The sequence below is a fragment of the Carassius auratus genome, chromosome 38 (genome assembly GCF_003368295.1).
Source record: "Carassius auratus strain Wakin chromosome 38, ASM336829v1, whole genome shotgun sequence".
Classification (NCBI taxonomy): domain Eukaryota; kingdom Metazoa; phylum Chordata; class Actinopteri; order Cypriniformes; family Cyprinidae; genus Carassius; species Carassius auratus.
In genome coordinates, this window is record NC_039280.1 from 14222045 (window position 1) to 14238653 (window position 16609).

Here is a 16609-nt window from a genome sequence, read left to right on the forward strand (position 1 = left end):
GTAGAAGAGAAGCATCTCGTATTTTTCAGTGACAAAAAGTGCAAAATTCATTTCGTGTGATTAGAGGGGAAAAACAAAGTCTGAAACGTTGCTTGTGTTCTGTTTTTAATGGTTTTTTCAACTTTAAAAGGGTCTAGCCTATGGAAGTTTAAAAGAGTTGATTAAAAAGCATGTTTGTTGACCTGATGACCTCTATGAGTGGAAACATAGTCATTACATTCTGTGAAATTAGGCCAGCAAGGACAAGCTGTTTTATTGATTAATGCAAAACCGCTTTCATTTAATGTGGGTTCAGTGTTAAAGCATGAAATCTCACATCTGTTATTATGCATTTGGAAAAATTTTCAATCTTCTTGGTCATCATGTCATTAAAAGTCTTTGCAGGTTCTGTTCTATATATATATATATATATATAAATATATATTTATTATTATTATTATTATTATTAATGACCTTTTTTATTATTATTAGATTGTCTGTGTTAAAAATGGTGTGGTCTTGGGTCACCATCTACACTACTGTTCAAAATGTTTATGGAAGTTCTAAGCGGCCATGCAATTTTTTTTCCTTTTTGTTTTCTCGTTATAACGACTTAATTTTCTCGTTATGTCGACATAACGAAAGTAGTTTTCTCGTTATAACGATTTATTTTTCTCGTTATCTCGACGTAACGAAGTTCGGTTTCTCGTTATAACGACTTATTTTTCTCGTTATCTCGACATAACGAAAGTTTGTTTTCTCGTTATAACGACATGACAGTTTTACTGTTGCTATAGTAACGAACTCAACTTTGACAGGCATCTGATGGACAACCATGCAGGTGCTCTTACTGTAGCCTATATTTCTCATCAATATGGTTAACAATAAAGATTAGTAATAAGGAAAAGAAGCACATCAGCCTACATCGTTAAATCCCGTCCTACTGTAGATAAACAGAATATAGTGATGTCAACCTTGGTTTTGATAAGCAGTTATTTTATGACACAGAACGCGTTTGTGAAACTCATGCATCTAGCAGGAACTTAATACACAAAATATTCATATTGATTCAAGCTTTTAACATTTATGAATTAATTAAATGTCAGTAATGAAGACTGCACAAATTATAGCGATCACGAGGAAGGTCCGCGTACAGTAAAGTGGATAGTGTACAACACCCCATCAGTTATATTCATAGGTTATATTCAGGTCTATAGTGCCACCTGCTGGCGCAGTTTTGTAACTTCTTAGAGAAAATGAATTCGTTATAACGAGAAAACGAACTTCGTTATGTCGAGAAAACGAGAAAATGAAGTCGTTATAACGAGAAAACGAACTTCGTTATGTCTAGATAACGAGAAAACAAGAAGAAAAAATATTATAATACATGGCCGCTTAGAAATTCCGTAAAATGTTGATGTTGGTAGGACTTTTTAATGCTTTTGAAAAAGAAGTCTCTTGTGCTGATTTTTAAAAAAAATCCAAAATACACAAACTCTTAATATTGAAAAATTATTCTTTAAAAAAAAGTATATTTTTTAAAAAAGCTGAATTTTCAGCAGCCATTACATGTCTTTAGTGTCAGAAATCATTCTAATATGCTGATCAAAGACAGGGCCCATGGGCTGCAGCCCTCTCAAGCCCAATGGTAAGTTTGGTCATGGGAGGGAGCTCCATGAACTGAACTGGGTGCTTCACTGTATATTTAGTTCTTCCAAAAGATCCTACAAACCCCAAACATTGAACTGCACTATGTACAATGTGAACCCTTGTATCCTGCAGAAAAACCACTGAGATGAATATGATGAAGCACTGTCATATTGACACAGGGGTATATTAAAACTCATGCAATTACTTGCTAGTAAGTGTTTCTAGTATGAACCAACCACATTACCAAACAGTTTACAAAACTCAATTCTGTAGTTTCCTTTGTAGGAGAAGCAATGGAATTAACATACTGACAAACACTGTCTGATATGCTGGAATATTTATTCAGTTACTGTAATGTATAGCACTTTTAATACATACATTTTGGCTTATCAGAGCAAGGGATGTAGCAAAATAAAATTGTATACATTCCTCATAATTCACATTCGTTATGTACACAGTGTAAGTAAGCATGCATCTTGCATCAGAATATTACACTTCCAAAAAGCAGTTTCTAAAAGTCATGCTGAACTGAGATCACGCGGATGTAATTTATTTGTCAAGGCTGCTATTTGAACATTCTCTATTCTCAAAGACATTTTAATCAATATTTTCTGCTGTTTATATTCTACTTTACACTAGAGGGTTTAGTTGTTTCTTCTGGACCTTTGGTGTCCATGTTGTCCTCCATGCTGCTGTCCTTGACCTGCTCTGTCTTCTCCAGAGCTTTAGCTTCTGTTTTGGTTGACGTCTCAGATTTTGCAGCCATCACTTCATGTGCACCACTGTCTGATTCTTTGTCTTTTTGGACAGTTTCTTGACTTTTAACATCTTTGCTGGTTTCACTGCCTTTGGTCACCACACTCTCCACCTCTTCAGCTTTTTCTGGCATCTCTTTGCTTTCTTTAGTATCCTTTTGCTCATGCTTTGCATCAGATGTTGTTTCCTGGGCTTTTGGGGGTTGATTACTCGGGGTTTCATCAACCTGTTTCTCTGTGACTTCAGCTTCCCCTCCGCTTGTTGTCACACTTTCAGCTCTGCTATCGCTTTTGCTGTCCTCCTGTTTCTTTGACTTCTCAGATGATTTTACCTCCTCAACTTTGGAGCGGTCCTCCTGTGTCTTTTCAGTTTCTTTAGGCTTTGCATGTTCAACCTTTTCTGTTTTGATGCCGTCTACACTGTCACTTTTGCGGGCTTCCTGTATCTGAGACTTTTCAGGTTGTGATTTTTCTTCTGCAACTTTGAAAGGTTCTTCTTGTGTCATTGCTGCTTCTTTAGTCTTAGCATGTTCAACCTTTTCTGTTTTAACACTGTCTACACTGTCACTTTTTTGGTCGTCCGTTTTCTGTGACTTTTCATGTTGTGATTTTTCTTTCCCAACTTTTGAAAGGTCCTCTTGTGTCTTTTCTGTTTCTTTAGTCTTAGCACGTTCAACATTTTCTGTTTTGACACTGTTTACGCTGTCACTTTTGTGGTCTTCTTGTATCTGTGACTTTTGGGGTTGTGATTTTTCTTCTTTGGAAAGTTCTTGTGTCTTTTCCGCTTCTTTAGGCTTAGCATGTTCAGTCTCGTTTGTTTTGATGCTGTCTGCACTTTTGCTGTCCTCTTGTATTTGTGACTTTTGGGGTTGTGATTTTTCTTCTTTTGAAACTTCTTGTGTCTTTTCTGCTTCTTTAGGCTTAGCATGTTCAGTCTCTTCTGTTTTGATGCTGTCTGCACTTTTGCTGTCCTCTTGTATTTGTGACTTTTGGGGTTGTGATTTTTCTTCTTTTGAAACTTCTTGTGTCTTTTCCGCTTCTTTAGGCTTAGCATGTTCAGTCTCTTCTGTTTTGATGCTGTCTGCACTTTTGTTGTCCTCTTGTTTTTGTGGCTTTTGGGGTTGTGATTTTTCTTCTTTGGAAAGTTCTTGTGTCTTTTCTGCTTCTTTAGGCTTAGCATGTTCAGTCTCGTTTGTTTTGATGCTGTCTGCACTTTTGCTGTCCTCTTGTATTTGTGACTTTTGGGGTTGTGATTTTTCTTCTTTTGAAACTTCTTGTGTCTTTTCTGCTTCTTTAGGCTTAGCATGTTCAGTCTCTTCTGTTTTGATGCTGTCTGCACTTTTGCTGTCCTCTTGTATTTGTGGCTTTTGAGGTTGTGGTTTTTCTTCAGCAACTTTGGAAAGGTCTTCTTGTGTCTTTTCGGTTTCTTTCAGATTACCAGCTTCACCCTTTTCAATTGTCACACATTCTAGATCACTACTGCTTTTGCTGTCCTCCTGTTTCTTTGACATTTCCGGTTGTGATTGTTCTTCGGCATCCTTTGAAATCTCTTTTTGTGTCTTTTCTGGTTCTTTAGCCTTACTATTTTCACCTTTTCCTGTTTTCACATTGTCTGCCAGTTCAGCTTTGCTATCTTTTACAGACTCCTCAGGTTTCTGTTGCTTTTCGTCTTTACCTGACACATCCTCTTGCTTTTCCCCCACAGGTTTCTCTGTTAGTTTGTTATCCTCTTGCTCTTTTTCCATATGCTCAGATTTCTTAGTTTCTTCCTTCATACTATCAGATTTGTCTTTTTTTGCAGAAGCGTCCTCCTTTGCATCCTCTCCTGTAGTCTGTTTTCCACTCTCAGCATGTTCGGAAGATGCTCGTTTATCTGGTTTGGGAGTATCTTCCTCTACAGGTTTCACTGGAGCTGATTCTTTCTCTTTCTCTGCTGATTTTGCAGTTGTAGATTCTTGAGATGAAACTTCAGCATCTTCAGTTTTTGGAGAAGTTATCTCAGTAGTCTGTCCACCAGGCTTAGTGTTTCCTTGAGGTGTTGCTTCAGGATCTTGCAGTTCCTGAGATGGTTTTTCTTTTTCTCTAGTTTTTGATCCCTCTGGCATTTCTTGCTTTTCTGACAGATCTGGTTTGGGGACATCTTTCTCTGTCTCTTTAGCTTGTTTATTTTCCTCTCCAGGTTCTTCTACTTTGTCCTGCATGTCATCCTTCAGGTCTTTGTGTTCAGTGTCTTTTGAGTCTAATTCCTCATCTTTATCTTGTTCATCAGTAGCTTCTTCTGTAGATTGCTGAATTGGTTCAGAGTCGGCATCTTTATGTACCTCAGAATCATCTGGAGTTTTTTCAGCTGGCTCATCCACTTTATCATCACTTGGTTTGACTTCATTTTCCTCTGTTTCTAATTCAGGACTGGCTGGTTCTTCAGTCTCTTGTGGAGTTTCACCCTGTGCATCCTTCTCACTGCTCTCCTCCTCTGGTCTGTCACCCTCTTTTCCATCAGAGCCAGAGTCGGATATCTCCACATCTTCTCTGGTGGTCTCTGTAATAATCTCTTCGACGAATTTGTACTGAGGCTCTGCTTTTCGAGTTGCTCCCCCCTGTCTTTTGACACACGGGAGAGTATAGATGGGTGACTGTCTGTAAATGTATGGTACTGAAATATGAGCATCTGAGATTGTAGAGTACCTCGACTCTTCACCCTCCAAAAGTTTTCTAAAAAACAAAACAAAACAAAATATTCAGAGTAATTATTCTCAATTAGTGACAGCCTATGCATTTTAAATACAGGCCTAAGAAACTATAAATAGGACATATTTTTTTATATATATCATTCATTATATACAACATAATGACAACATTCATTATAAACATCATGTTAAATACTATAATTTGGCTGTGACAACACTGTAATGAAATTTCCTATGCTATATTTATTGTTTCTTAATGCAGAAACAAATTAATCTTTAATTACTTATGTCACTTAATACATGATTATGTTCTTTGAAGGCTTCTGGGATGATATTATCGACAAGACTACACCTTCCAGGCAGTTTGGTTGGCTGATAAAGCTGACAATCTATTCATCTGCACTGTTGAGGGACCCACAAGAAATAAATTCTGACTGGAACAACACTGCTTGCCAAGCGGACAGTATCAGGTATGGAAAGCAACTGATAATACATAATCAAATAAAGATTAGAGATATTTTGATACCTGTTAAAAAGGCTTTGCTGCTCCTTAGAGTTTATTATTAAGTGAACTGTAAAATGGTTTTTGATGGCGTGTAATCAAAGAAGTACCTGTAGGAATAGATTTCAGCATCCAGTGCCATTTTGACATTGAGAAGGTCCTGGTACTCCCTCAGATGACTGCTCATGTCATATTTAGCATTTTTCAGCTCCAATTCCAACTCTCTGATTGTGTCCTGCACCATGGACAAAATAAGTAAACAATGGGAAAAAAAGGATCATGACAAGATACTGAATCTCAGATTATGTAGAATTGGCGTACATTAAAAGTACTCAACTTGCTACTTTATCATGATTTAAACAGAAGTGTTCAATCAAATCCTCAAACTGAATTATTAAAATGTTTTAGGCTGAACAGTGCATCACGTGTGTTACCTGGTAGTGATGGATTTCAGCATTGTGTCGTTGCTCGAGGTCATACAGCTGCCTCTCCAGCGCTTCTCTCACACCTTTCACAGAGTCGAGCTCAATGTTCCTGGACTGGAGCTGTCTCCGGTGTTCATTAATCTCTGCTTTAGTGGCCATGAGGGCTTCTCTGTTGACCTCAGCAGCTTTGGTCAGTTTAGCAAGCTGTGCTCGAAAGCGTTCCTCAGCATATTGGATGTCAGGGTCCGTGTGACCTTCGAGTTGCATCCTGATGTCTCTCAGAGCTGCAGTGACATCACTTCTACTAAAATCACTCATTTCTACTGTCACATGACCCTCTTGGATTTGGGCCATCATTTCGGCTACCTCGCTTTCGTGGTTCTTCTTCAAGAAGCCGATCTCCTCTTCGAGAGCTTTAGCTTTTCTGTCCATTTCTTGTTTGGTTAGGTTTGCGTCATTAATGCATTTCTTTAGTACCGAAATGCTGTCCTCCGCATCAGCTCGATCACAAGCCTCTCTCTCGTACTTTTCTCTCAAAGTGTTAAACTCATCCTCCAGGTTCTGGCGGTTTATCTCAATCTGATGCTTTTGAAGGCCTATCTCATGAACTTGCTGCCTCAGACTACCAAGTTCTGATTCATACTCTTTGGAAAGAGAAGAAGAGGATTTTGCTCTCTGTCTAATGGCCTCGATTTCTTTCTCTAGCGCTCTGTTTTGGTTTTCCAGGTGATGGACCTTCTCGATGAATCCCGCGAAGCGGTCATTGAGCCCCTGCAGTAATTTTTTCTCACTAATTTTCCTCAGATTCATTCCACCTGCATATTTGTTTGAAAAATCTAAGCTATCGGCTGGTTTAGCGGCGAATTCGCTAAGGATTTCGTTACCTCTGCTGAAGGCAGACCTTGAGGTGAGCTGTGATGAAGGACGCGCTGTTTGGTACCGGTACTCTTCCCGTGTCCGGCCAGGTGAATGCAGAAGACGCTCCATTGTGAAGCTGGTGCGTTTTCCTTTGCAGCGTTTAGTGAAAATGGTGCCCTTTATATACTGCAATGTATGCTAGGTTAGCGGAATGGAGCTTTCCATACTGGTTAAATGCACAGAATCAGCTGTTCAGCTCAGCATCCTGCGCACTCTCTCACTCACTCACTCACTCACTCACTCACTCACTCACTCCCCCGGCGATCTCCAGGGAGCTGCTGTGACGTCACACTCTCGTCCGCAGATCAATCCCCAGCTCATATTCTGCCGTGAAATATTTTGTTCAGTACGTTAGCGAAGCTAGAATAGCTTACATAAATGCCCTATAATGTATGCACCCTTGATGACATATTTCAATATAAAATTCAGAAATGTAGTAGAATAATTTTTATTTTATAATAATCAAGTAAGAATTTAATTAGTTAAGTACTAGTAACAAAGTTTTATAATTACTGTTTATTTTTGTTTACATATCACGAGTTTGCACAGACTGCCCCTTATTAAAATAATGTAGGCTATAATTACAAAAAAATATAATGGCATCATCATCCTCCCTTTCAGGGTTTGAACTCCTGAAACTACTGTTATCATGTGTACAGAAATATCAGCAGAAATTCTCCATATGTCAAACACCTTATAGTGTCAGGACCTTCTGCACAAGGTTATCAATGGCCTAATGAACCATAAAGCCCTTTTACATTTAAAAAGACATAGCTCGGCCTACTATTACTTCAGCTTGGCAACTCTTTAGTTTGGTGAACAGTTCTCATGATTAACGAAACTATTATCTCTGACTTTTGCCTCAATAAACTTGATACATATCAATAGCTATTTTTAGGTATGGGGTAGGGTTAAATGATCTAAAATATGGTCATGTAAAATAAGGAATTAATATGTGTTTTACAGTAATATGCATGCAAATAAGGGAGAATTTTAATAATCAGAACAATAACAACATACACACCACACGAATGTCTTCTCATGTGAGTGCATCTAAATATGTGCTTTAAATTTACTGTAACACATATATAGTTTGACACCACTGGTACGTGTTTTTTTGTATGTCCCTTTTTTTGTTTAAATGACAGCAACATTAACTGGAATAGATATAGAAAGGAGGCTCTGCTTACTGATGATTACTACTGACTGAGATCGCAAAATACCATAAAAGTTTTAAAAGTGTTTTTTGAAAACCAGATGAAGCTCAATTCTGCAGCTAATTGACTAAAAGAGATCTGAACATAGAATACTAGCATTTTAGCTAATCATCAATCTTCTACTGATCAAAAGGTGCATGTCTGTTTTCAATAAAACTATGAAGTAAACAAGTTAATGTTTAATTCCACTGAAATAAAGATACTGCACTCTGACAAGGTGTCATGTTAATTTATCAACACAATTATTTTTATTTCAGATGTATACAACTAAAACCACTGATAATGTTCAATATTTCCTTCAGTTCAGACACAATAGTCAGCTTTGCAGCATAAAGTGTAATAAAGAAAAATGAATCTCATCATAAAAAAACTGCATGTGAAAATTTGTAATTTAATAAATGTGTGATAAAATACACTTGAAAAGACATACACTGTAAAAAATAAAAATTCTGTAAAAAAACGGATAATGTACTGGCAGAAAATTACCATGACATTTTCCTTAAAATTTACGGACACTTCCTTCAACATTAAAACGGAAAATTCTGTAGATTAACATTTTCTTCCGTACCATAAACAGAAAATCCGTTATGCATGTTATAATGTTTATAATAAACATTTAGAAAAACAGATTATATCAAAATAATTTGTAATATATATTATTATTTAACTCTGTTAACACTCAGTAGATCATAAAGGAAAAAGTAGAACTATTGCTAAATTCATCACGAGTGAAGATTACAACTGGATCTTAAACAGAGATTGAATTATTCTCTCTTAATCATCTTTGTTCTCTGTTCGAAAGGAATAAAAGAATGTGCGGATCTCATATGTGTCCCGTCTGTCATTCTGAAGGACTTTCCTCAGTCTGTTTCTGCATGCGGTCCATTCGGTGGACACTCGCCCCAGCATCATTCCTTGTTTGTAATGCTCCACCGCAGCTCTCTCTGAGCCCCATCTGTACTGTTTGAAATCCCCATACATGCGATGCCAGGCCTGACGGTCAGCCGGCTTCAGGTCAGGAAGGCCAAACAGCTCGGTGAACCTCTGCTCTGCTTTAGCCGTCTGCTTTCGTTCTGCATACCTCTGCGCTAACTCCAGCTGTGGGTATATGTAACCCGGGTTTAAACTGGCACCCTTCTCTAAATGCTGAATGCAAAGGTCCAGCAGCTCCGGATTGTGTACGTCATTCATCTGCATGGCTTTCCAGCGGTAGTTGTTGGCAATCTCATGATGCAAACGTGACGAGTCTGGTGCTTTCTTCAGCATTTCCAGCAACACTTTCAGGCACTTGTCATAACACTGCTCTTTCTTCATGAACTTTGCAACACGCAGAACAACGCTGAGGTTATCTGGAGCCATCGCCAGCGCTTGCGTCATGTACTGCCATGCCTCTGCGTTATTTAAAGTCTTTGTGTTCTTGTAGCACTTAAGCCCCAGATACACATGGATCATTGCATTGTCCGGGTCCAGGTTCAGAGCTTTCTTCAACTGGAGCACAGCAGGAGAATCTTCAAACCGTACACGCTTGTACTGACCAATCTTCAGTCCCTCCAGACGGAACAGAGAAAAGGCAAAGCCTGTGTTCCATTCCTTGTCTTCCGGCTCTTTCTGTAAAGCTTCAAGGAAACTCTCCTTAGCCCTGATGTAGGTCTTTCTAGAAAACTTGAGAAGCGACCAGGCTTTTTCGCTTTGAACTTCTCTGTGAAGCTCTGCTGGAGACGGAGCAGGGAATGCTCTGAGGATGTCATTCACTTTCTCTATGTAAGTCTCAGCCTCAGGCACACTGCCCATGAGACTGTGCACCCAGGCCAAGTTTCCATACGTCACAATCACACTGCTGTCATCGTCCGGATGTTCCTTCTTTGCTAGTTGCAGGGTCTTAAGTGCCTCCTCCTCAAATCCTTGTAAATGTTTAATAAAGGCCAAAAAGTTTAATTCTCTTTGTTTCAGGTTTCCTTCATACTCGCATTTCACTGCCAGTCTTTCACAAATTTTTACTTCGAGAAAATTAAGGTCAGCATCCTCCTTTTGCAAGTCCCAAGTAAAGTGGCAAGACAACACTTTGAGCTTATCCTCAGACATTCCTGTATTGTAAAAAAAAAAAAAGAAAAGAAAAAAAAATATATATGTATGTTAATGTTTATACTCTTGCTGTTTTTCTTCTTTCTTCTCAGCTTCCTTGAATCCCTCCAGTTTTTTTTTTTTTTTTGGAAACTTTAAATAATCAGTCAAACATATTTTCAACAAGTGTTTTCTTATTTATTTATTTTTCTGTAATTCTAATTAAAAAGTATTCAAGATTAAAGGCATTCACTGATATACAGTATATTTTAATAGTAACAGTTTCTATTACTGATGTAGAGCTGTTTATTTTATTTACTTATTAAAATAATTAGCAACACTTTATTTTAAGGTGTTCTTGTTACACCTTACATGTAATTACTATTATAATAACTATTAATTAAGCTCAATTACATGCGAGTAAACCTAAGCCAAACCCTAATCCTAACCATTTAGTAAGTACTTGTAGTTAATTAGTAGTACTCAGTACTTGAATGTATAATTACACTCTACAAAGACACCTTAAAATCAAGTTTCACCAGCATTATTAAGCATATTATGAAAAAGTCTTACCTTCTACAGCTCTGGTTCCTCACCCAAACGTTGTCTGGTTGAATACAGTCGCTGAGGATGGTTTTTATAGTGTAGGGGTAGGTTACTTATATTTGGGGACAATATAAGTTTTGAGCCAAGTTTCACTTTCCAACTATTGCTCTGATTAGCGATAAACGAAACTGTAAGTGTGCAACGTCATCTACCTAGTTAAATGTAATAAGCTGCCTCTGTTCATGCGTGCCAATTAACAATCCTAGATCAGATAAGCAATATGTAAAGCGACTTTTAAGGCAGAAGGAACAGTTTCAAGTGAATTTCATAGATTCGTTACTACAAATGTGATAGAAGTGACTTTAAATAAATAAATAAAAATGTAATGTGCAAAAAATAATAAGGAAAATTACAAATAATTATGATGTACGCACAGTACTACTTACAACTAATAAACTGCAAGCAGATGAGTAAAGTAGAATTCTAACAAGTGAATAGATATCTGCAGGACAAATAACTTGAACCTGAAGAGCAATGACTCCATCTAGTGGCGAAACGTCACGACGCAATAAAAATATGCACAGCCTTTGCTACAATGTGTGTGTGTTTTTTTTTTTTTAATAAAGATATTTATAAATAAATATATTTATAGCTTTACTGGCCACTGTCCATAGTTTTTATTTTTCGTGAACATCAGACAGTTCAGTTGAAAATTAATTTATTCAGAAAAGAAGCTTTGAAAACATTTATTTTCATTATTCGAGTCTTTATTTAGGTGATTTATTTCTTGTTAAATAATCAAGATTATCTTTTGATAGCCAGTGTCAGGCCATCTCCAACCGTGAGCATACTGAGATCAATCCGCTCATCTTTGTGTAACTTCTTGTTCAGTTTGTCTATGGTCTGTGAGGAAAGGTCATCTGCAGCTGGGTTGATGACCTCTCCGCCCCAGAGAACCTGAAGAGCAGAGACACCAGCTTACTCACAGATCAAAAGCGAAGCTGGGAATGTATTTGTAAGACCATTTAAATGAATCTTTAAAACCTAACTGTGCACCCATATAGTACAGTACACTCTCACAAAACAAAGGTACAAAAGATTTGTACCTTCAGAAAGGTACATCTTTGTAGTGTGTACCTTTTGACCTCCGCCCAGTGACATCTTTTGTACCTTTTTATCAGAGAGTGTATGTATGTACAGATGGGTTTGTTTCAAAGCAAACTAATCCGACTCTACTGCATACTTACATTGTCAATAGCCACAATGCCACCCTTTCGTATGAGCTGGAGTGACTTCTCATAGTATGTTTCGTAACTCTTTTTGTCAGCGTCAATGAACACAAAGTCATACGTTCCAGCTTCGCCGGCAGCTAGGAGTTCATCTGTAAAGACACAAGAATGATTTCTCTATAGCTTTATTTGAAATAAAGAAATAAAGATGATGCACTGCAATAGTATTTTATCTTTACCCAAGGTTTCAACTGCAGGTTTAATACGAATATCTATTTTATCCTCCACTCCAGCCTAAAACAAAAAGAGGTTGACATTATTTGTTCAAATTTTACCTTAGAAATCCCTAGTGGACAGTGAAACATTTTCAACTTTGCTTTTCCCAGACATATAGGGTGTTATTTTAATGTTATATTATAAAACTACAGGATGAGGAGAGAAAATTGTAGATAAAGCTCTTTGATGTTCAACTTTCTGTGGATATCAGCACCCAGGTGTACGTTCACATCTGTCTCCATCAGCAATCAGTGTAGAGTCTGATGGACATTTCTGCATCTCTGCCTTCAGTCGTACTGGTCAGCTGGGCTTTATACTGATGACTGGGAGCTTGCAGTGGCAGGTGGTAATCAATATTGAAATGAAGACGTGTGTAGGTGTATGCAGGGAAGCAACTTTACATATACAGTTATCTAAAGCAGATCTGTGTCCTAAAAAAAACAAATTACTTCCGCTGTATTAAAATGGACAGAATGCTACTGTACGTTTTAATAGGGTTTACCTCTGTAAAAAATGGCTTGGCTATTTTCACATATTCTTTATCAATTTCGCAGGCCACCACAAGTCCATTCTCAGGAACTACCAGAGCCAGATTTAAGGCGTTGTATCCAGTGTACATACCTGAGACAGATGCAAAATGTGTGTTTTACAGGTAGGCAGTGAAAAGTAAACCCCATGATTTTCATGATTTTTGTTGCTCTCACTCACCAATCTCAATAGTTTTATTGGCTTCTATGAGTTTTGCGAGGTTAGCCATAAACTGAGCCTGCTCAGCTGCCACCATCATCAGGTTTTGGGGATCCTCCATAGTTCTCTTGAATCAGAAATATAGTACAGGTAAAATAAAATAAAAAATGTACATACTTGTGCAGAAAATTCCCATACTGACCTTTAGTGTTAGTGTGCGAAACTACACATCTATCAAGCCTCACCTATTATGCAAAATTCACATTTGAACATATGTGTGTTGGCAGTGTGTATACACAACCACCCTATTGTGATAAAAATCCACCCGCTCATTTTTTAATCCCCATAAATAATAAGCAGTTTAGCAGAATCTGCCCATGACTGTTGAAGGACGATGCCATATTGGCAGAGACCCTGCCCTGAGTGAGCCACACAGAAGTTTAAACTGATATGGCATTAAAAGCGTGATTTCAGTGTGATAGACAAGATCATCAAATACAAGCGTTTTTTTTTTTTTTTTGCAGAGTATCTGAGGCACTCTGATGTAAAGGCACAGCCCTACTTAGGAAAAGGGGGCGGGGAGCAGCAGCTCATTTGCATTTAAAGAGCCATGCAAAAAAACAGTGTTTCTGCTTCCACACAAAATCATAAATCATAAATGTGGGGTATTTTGAGCTGAAACTTCACAGACACATTCTGGGGGTGCCTGACACTTATATTACATCTTGTAAAAGGGGCATAATGGGTGCCTTTTACGATAATGTTTGAAAGGTTAAAAACTAAACGTGGAAATACAGAGAATTTGAGGTTTTTGTAGAAATCAAGTGTTAGCGTCAGTTCTGGCAGGTCACGTTAGTCAAGCTCGCATCCATGATCCACGTCTACTTATAGGGATTTGACACCTATCATGGCTCTCATATACACTCACCTAAAGGATTATTAGGAACACCATACTAATACTGTGTTTGACCCCCTTTCGTCTTCAGAACTTATTTAATTTTACGTGGCATTGATTCAACAAGGTGCTGAAAGCATTATTTAGAAATGTTGGCCCATATTGATAGGATAGCATCTTGCAGTTGATGGAGATTTTTGGGATGCACATCCAGGGCACGAAGCTCCCGTTCCACCACATCCCAAAGATGCTCTATTGGGTTGAGGTCCGGATTACTGTGGGGGCCATTTTAGTACAGTGAACTCATTGTCATGTTCAAGAAACCAATTTGAAATGATTCGAGCTTTGTGACATGGTGCATTATCCTGCTGGAAGTAGCCATCAGAGGATGGGTGCATGGTGGTCATAAAGGGATGGACATGGTCAGAAACAATGCTCAGGTAGGCCGTGGCATTTAAACGATGCCCAATTGGCACTAAGGGGCCTAAAGTGTGCCAAGAAAACATCCCCCACGCCATTACACCACCACCAGCAGCCTGCAGTGGTAACAAGGCATGATGGATCCATGTTCTTGTGCAAATTGTAGCCTCTTTTTCCTATTTGTAGTGGAGATGAGTGGTTGGGGTCTTCTGCTGTTGTAGGCCATCCGCCTCAAGGTTGTGCGTGTTGTGGCTTCACAAATGCTTTGCTTCATACCTCGGCTGTAATGAGTGGTTATTTCAGTCAAAGTTGCTCTTCTATCAGCTTGAATCATTTGGCCCATTCACCTCTGACCTCTAGCATCAACAAGGCATTTTCGCCCACAGGACTACCGCATACTGGATGTTTTTTCCCTTTTCACACCATTTTTTATAAACCCTAGAAATGGTTGTGCGTGATAATCCCGGTAACTGAGCAGATTGTGAAATACTCAGACTGACCCGTCTCGCACCAACAACAATGCCACTCTCAAAATTGCTTAAATCACCTTTCTTTCCCATTCTGACATTCAGTTTGGAGTTCAGGAGATTGTCTTGACCAGGACCACACCCCTAAATGCATTGAAGCAACTGCCATGTGATTGGTTGATTAGATGATTGCATCAATGAGAAATTGAACAGGTGTTCCTAATAATCCTTTAGGTGAGTGTTTAAGGTCCTTCAGTATCATCACCAGCTTTGCGTTACTCAAAAGCTAATTACCCACCGACGAGCAATAGGCTGAACGAGTCAGTCTATTGTTCATTATCTGGCTCGGCTCGGTGTTCATCTTCAGTTCTCTCTTCACTCTAGTTCATTCAGTGTACTGTTTGAGTAAATTAATTACTCCGGGATATTGGTTTGTTTGAACTCAGAGGGAGTGTCAGCCACATTAAAAAAGTTAACAGCTTAAATAATTTGTGGATAAATGCGTATTGGAGACAAGAACAGTTTCAAACGATTCAGTTCGACTTGGTGAACTGGTTCAAGAAGATCTGGTTAAATCTAGTGATTTGTTCGCGAAACGGATATCATTGAACTGTTGTGTTTTGAACTTGCTCACAACTGACACCGAAGAGAAGACAATGCTGAATAAAGTCGTAGTTTTTGCTGTTTTTGGACCAAAATTTATTTTCGATGCTTCAAAATATTCTGACTCTCTGATGTCACATGGACTACTTTGATGATGTTTTTATTACCTTTCTGGACATGGACAGTATACTGTACACACAGCTTCAATGGAGGGACAAAGAGCTCTCGGACTAAATCTAAAATATCTTAAACTGTGTTCCAAAGATAAACGGAGTTCTTGCTGGTTTGGAACGACATGAGGGTGAGTTATTAATGACATAATTTTCATTTTTCGGTGAACTAACCCTTTAATAGAGAATGCTATGCAGAAGCATGTTTACAATGGTGTCAGAATTTTGATTCCTGCTATACACAGTTATTTCTTATGTACTTATTTTTAATTAGGATTTTCTTATTATAATATGTCTGGTGTCGCATGTTGCAAAGGTGTTTTTTACGCACCAGTCGCAGTTTTTTCAGCACTGGGTGCTCCCTCAGAGAGTTATTGACCACATACTGCAGCAGAGGATCATCTCCTTTGTGACTCTTGCTGATAAGAGCAGACTGGCAGAGTCCTGCACATAAAGTGAACAGATATTACTGAAACTATATTAACCACTGCTGAGGAAATAAAAGCATGGATACTTTCAGAATAGGAGAGCCAACAGCATTATTATTCAGAGCTGGTTTATTAGGGCTGCAAAATCTCAGCTTATTAAGCATTCATAACCATAACATTAAACACACTTGGTGATCTATAAAAATGTGTCTTTATACAACGTCTAGGCACCCCCCCCCCCAAAATGTAAATTACTGCATTTACCAAGCAATATATTTCAATCCATTTGTATTTAGAAGTCAAATTACTGTTACTGAATATTTTACATAAATGAAAGCAGATATAAACCTACCTGTTAATGCCAAGGCGAGGCTTATGGTACAAATCATCTTAATGTCAGGAACCAGAATCAACAGAAATAAGAGACACGTGAAATGGAGATGTATGCAAGTGCGGCTTGTACTCAGACTAGCTAAAGTGGAAAGTCCATCTTTTGTTTGTTTGTTTGTACTTTTTGCATGATATTGATTTTATCAAAGTTTACTTTACAAGTACCTTTGTTCAATGGCCGTTAAGGAAAAGCATGATAATACCCTGAATAGAAAGCTTGATACAATCTAGATTTCCAGAAAATTGGGGAGAAAGTATAATTTGCAAAGAGCAGTGATTTTGAGACCTTTCAAGAGGCTTTCAG

The 16609-nt window shown here is 38.2% G+C and overlaps 3 protein-coding genes across 4 annotated transcripts; all 3 read right to left on the reverse strand.

Annotated features, from left to right (window-relative positions):
* Positions 1-1956: 1956 nt before the first annotated feature.
* On the reverse strand, positions 1957-7265 carry LOC113057172 (neurofilament medium polypeptide). 2 transcript variants are annotated; one of them, XM_026224312.1, is made up of 4 exons: positions 6008-7265; positions 5684-5808; positions 5070-5096; positions 1957-4985 (listed from the first exon to the last, which is right to left on the reverse strand). In XM_026224312.1, exons 1-4 carry the CDS (start codon positions 6983-6985, stop codon positions 2255-2257), a joined length of 3861 nt encoding a protein of 1286 aa, XP_026080097.1. In that variant the 5' UTR covers positions 6986-7265; the 3' UTR covers positions 1957-2254. The 2 variants fall into 2 exon arrangements, with proteins under 2 accessions (XP_026080097.1, XP_026080096.1); XM_026224311.1 differs by having other exon boundaries at positions 1957-5096.
* Positions 7266-8356: 1091 nt separating this feature from the next.
* On the reverse strand, positions 8357-11332 carry LOC113057173 (interferon-induced protein with tetratricopeptide repeats 1). The gene is made up of 2 exons (XM_026224313.1): positions 10768-11332; positions 8357-10217 (listed from the first exon to the last, which is right to left on the reverse strand). Exon 2 carries the CDS (start codon positions 10213-10215, stop codon positions 8908-8910), a length of 1308 nt encoding a protein of 435 aa, XP_026080098.1. The 5' UTR covers positions 10216-10217; positions 10768-11332; the 3' UTR covers positions 8357-8907.
* A 140-nt stretch (positions 11333-11472) lies between these two features.
* On the reverse strand, positions 11473-16408 carry LOC113057174 (catechol-O-methyltransferase domain containing 1). The gene is made up of 7 exons (XM_026224315.1): positions 16268-16408; positions 15819-15931; positions 12954-13059; positions 12748-12866; positions 12209-12263; positions 11988-12121; positions 11473-11697 (listed from the first exon to the last, which is right to left on the reverse strand). The coding sequence occupies exons 1-7, from the start codon at positions 16302-16304 to the stop codon at positions 11545-11547; spliced, it is 717 nt and encodes a 238-aa protein (XP_026080100.1). The 5' UTR covers positions 16305-16408; the 3' UTR covers positions 11473-11544.
* Positions 16409-16609: the final 201 nt, after the last annotated feature.

What these genes read in the sequence shown, in the direction of transcription:
- LOC113057172 (XM_026224311.1), bottom strand. Translation starts at nt 6,985, where the DNA reads ATGGAGCGTCTTCTGCATTCACCTGGCCGGACACGGGAAGAGTACCGG. An exon ending in CTGAAATCCATCACTACCAG is followed by an intron (nt 5,809 to 6,007) that starts GTAACACACGTG and finishes TCCATGGTGCAG; the next exon opens with GACACAATCAGAGAGTTGGA. An exon ending in GCTGAAATCTATTCCTACAG is followed by an intron (nt 5,097 to 5,683) that starts GTACTTCTTTGA and finishes TTTGTTTTTTAG; the next exon opens with AAAACTTTTGGAGGGTGAAG.
- LOC113057173 (XM_026224313.1), bottom strand. Translation starts at nt 10,215, where the DNA reads ATGTCTGAGGATAAGCTCAAAGTGTTGTCTTGCCACTTTACTTGGGAC.
- LOC113057174 (XM_026224315.1), bottom strand. Translation starts at nt 16,304, where the DNA reads ATGATTTGTACCATAAGCCTCGCCTTGGCATTAACAG. An exon ending in TGCTGAAAAAACTGCGACTG is followed by an intron (nt 13,060 to 15,818) that starts GTGCGTAAAAAA and finishes TTCTGATTCAAG; the next exon opens with AGAACTATGGAGGATCCCCA. An exon ending in GCATTGTGGCTATTGACAAT is followed by an intron (nt 11,698 to 11,987) that starts GTAAGTATGCAG and finishes TCTGCTCTTCAG; the next exon opens with GTTCTCTGGGGCGGAGAGGT.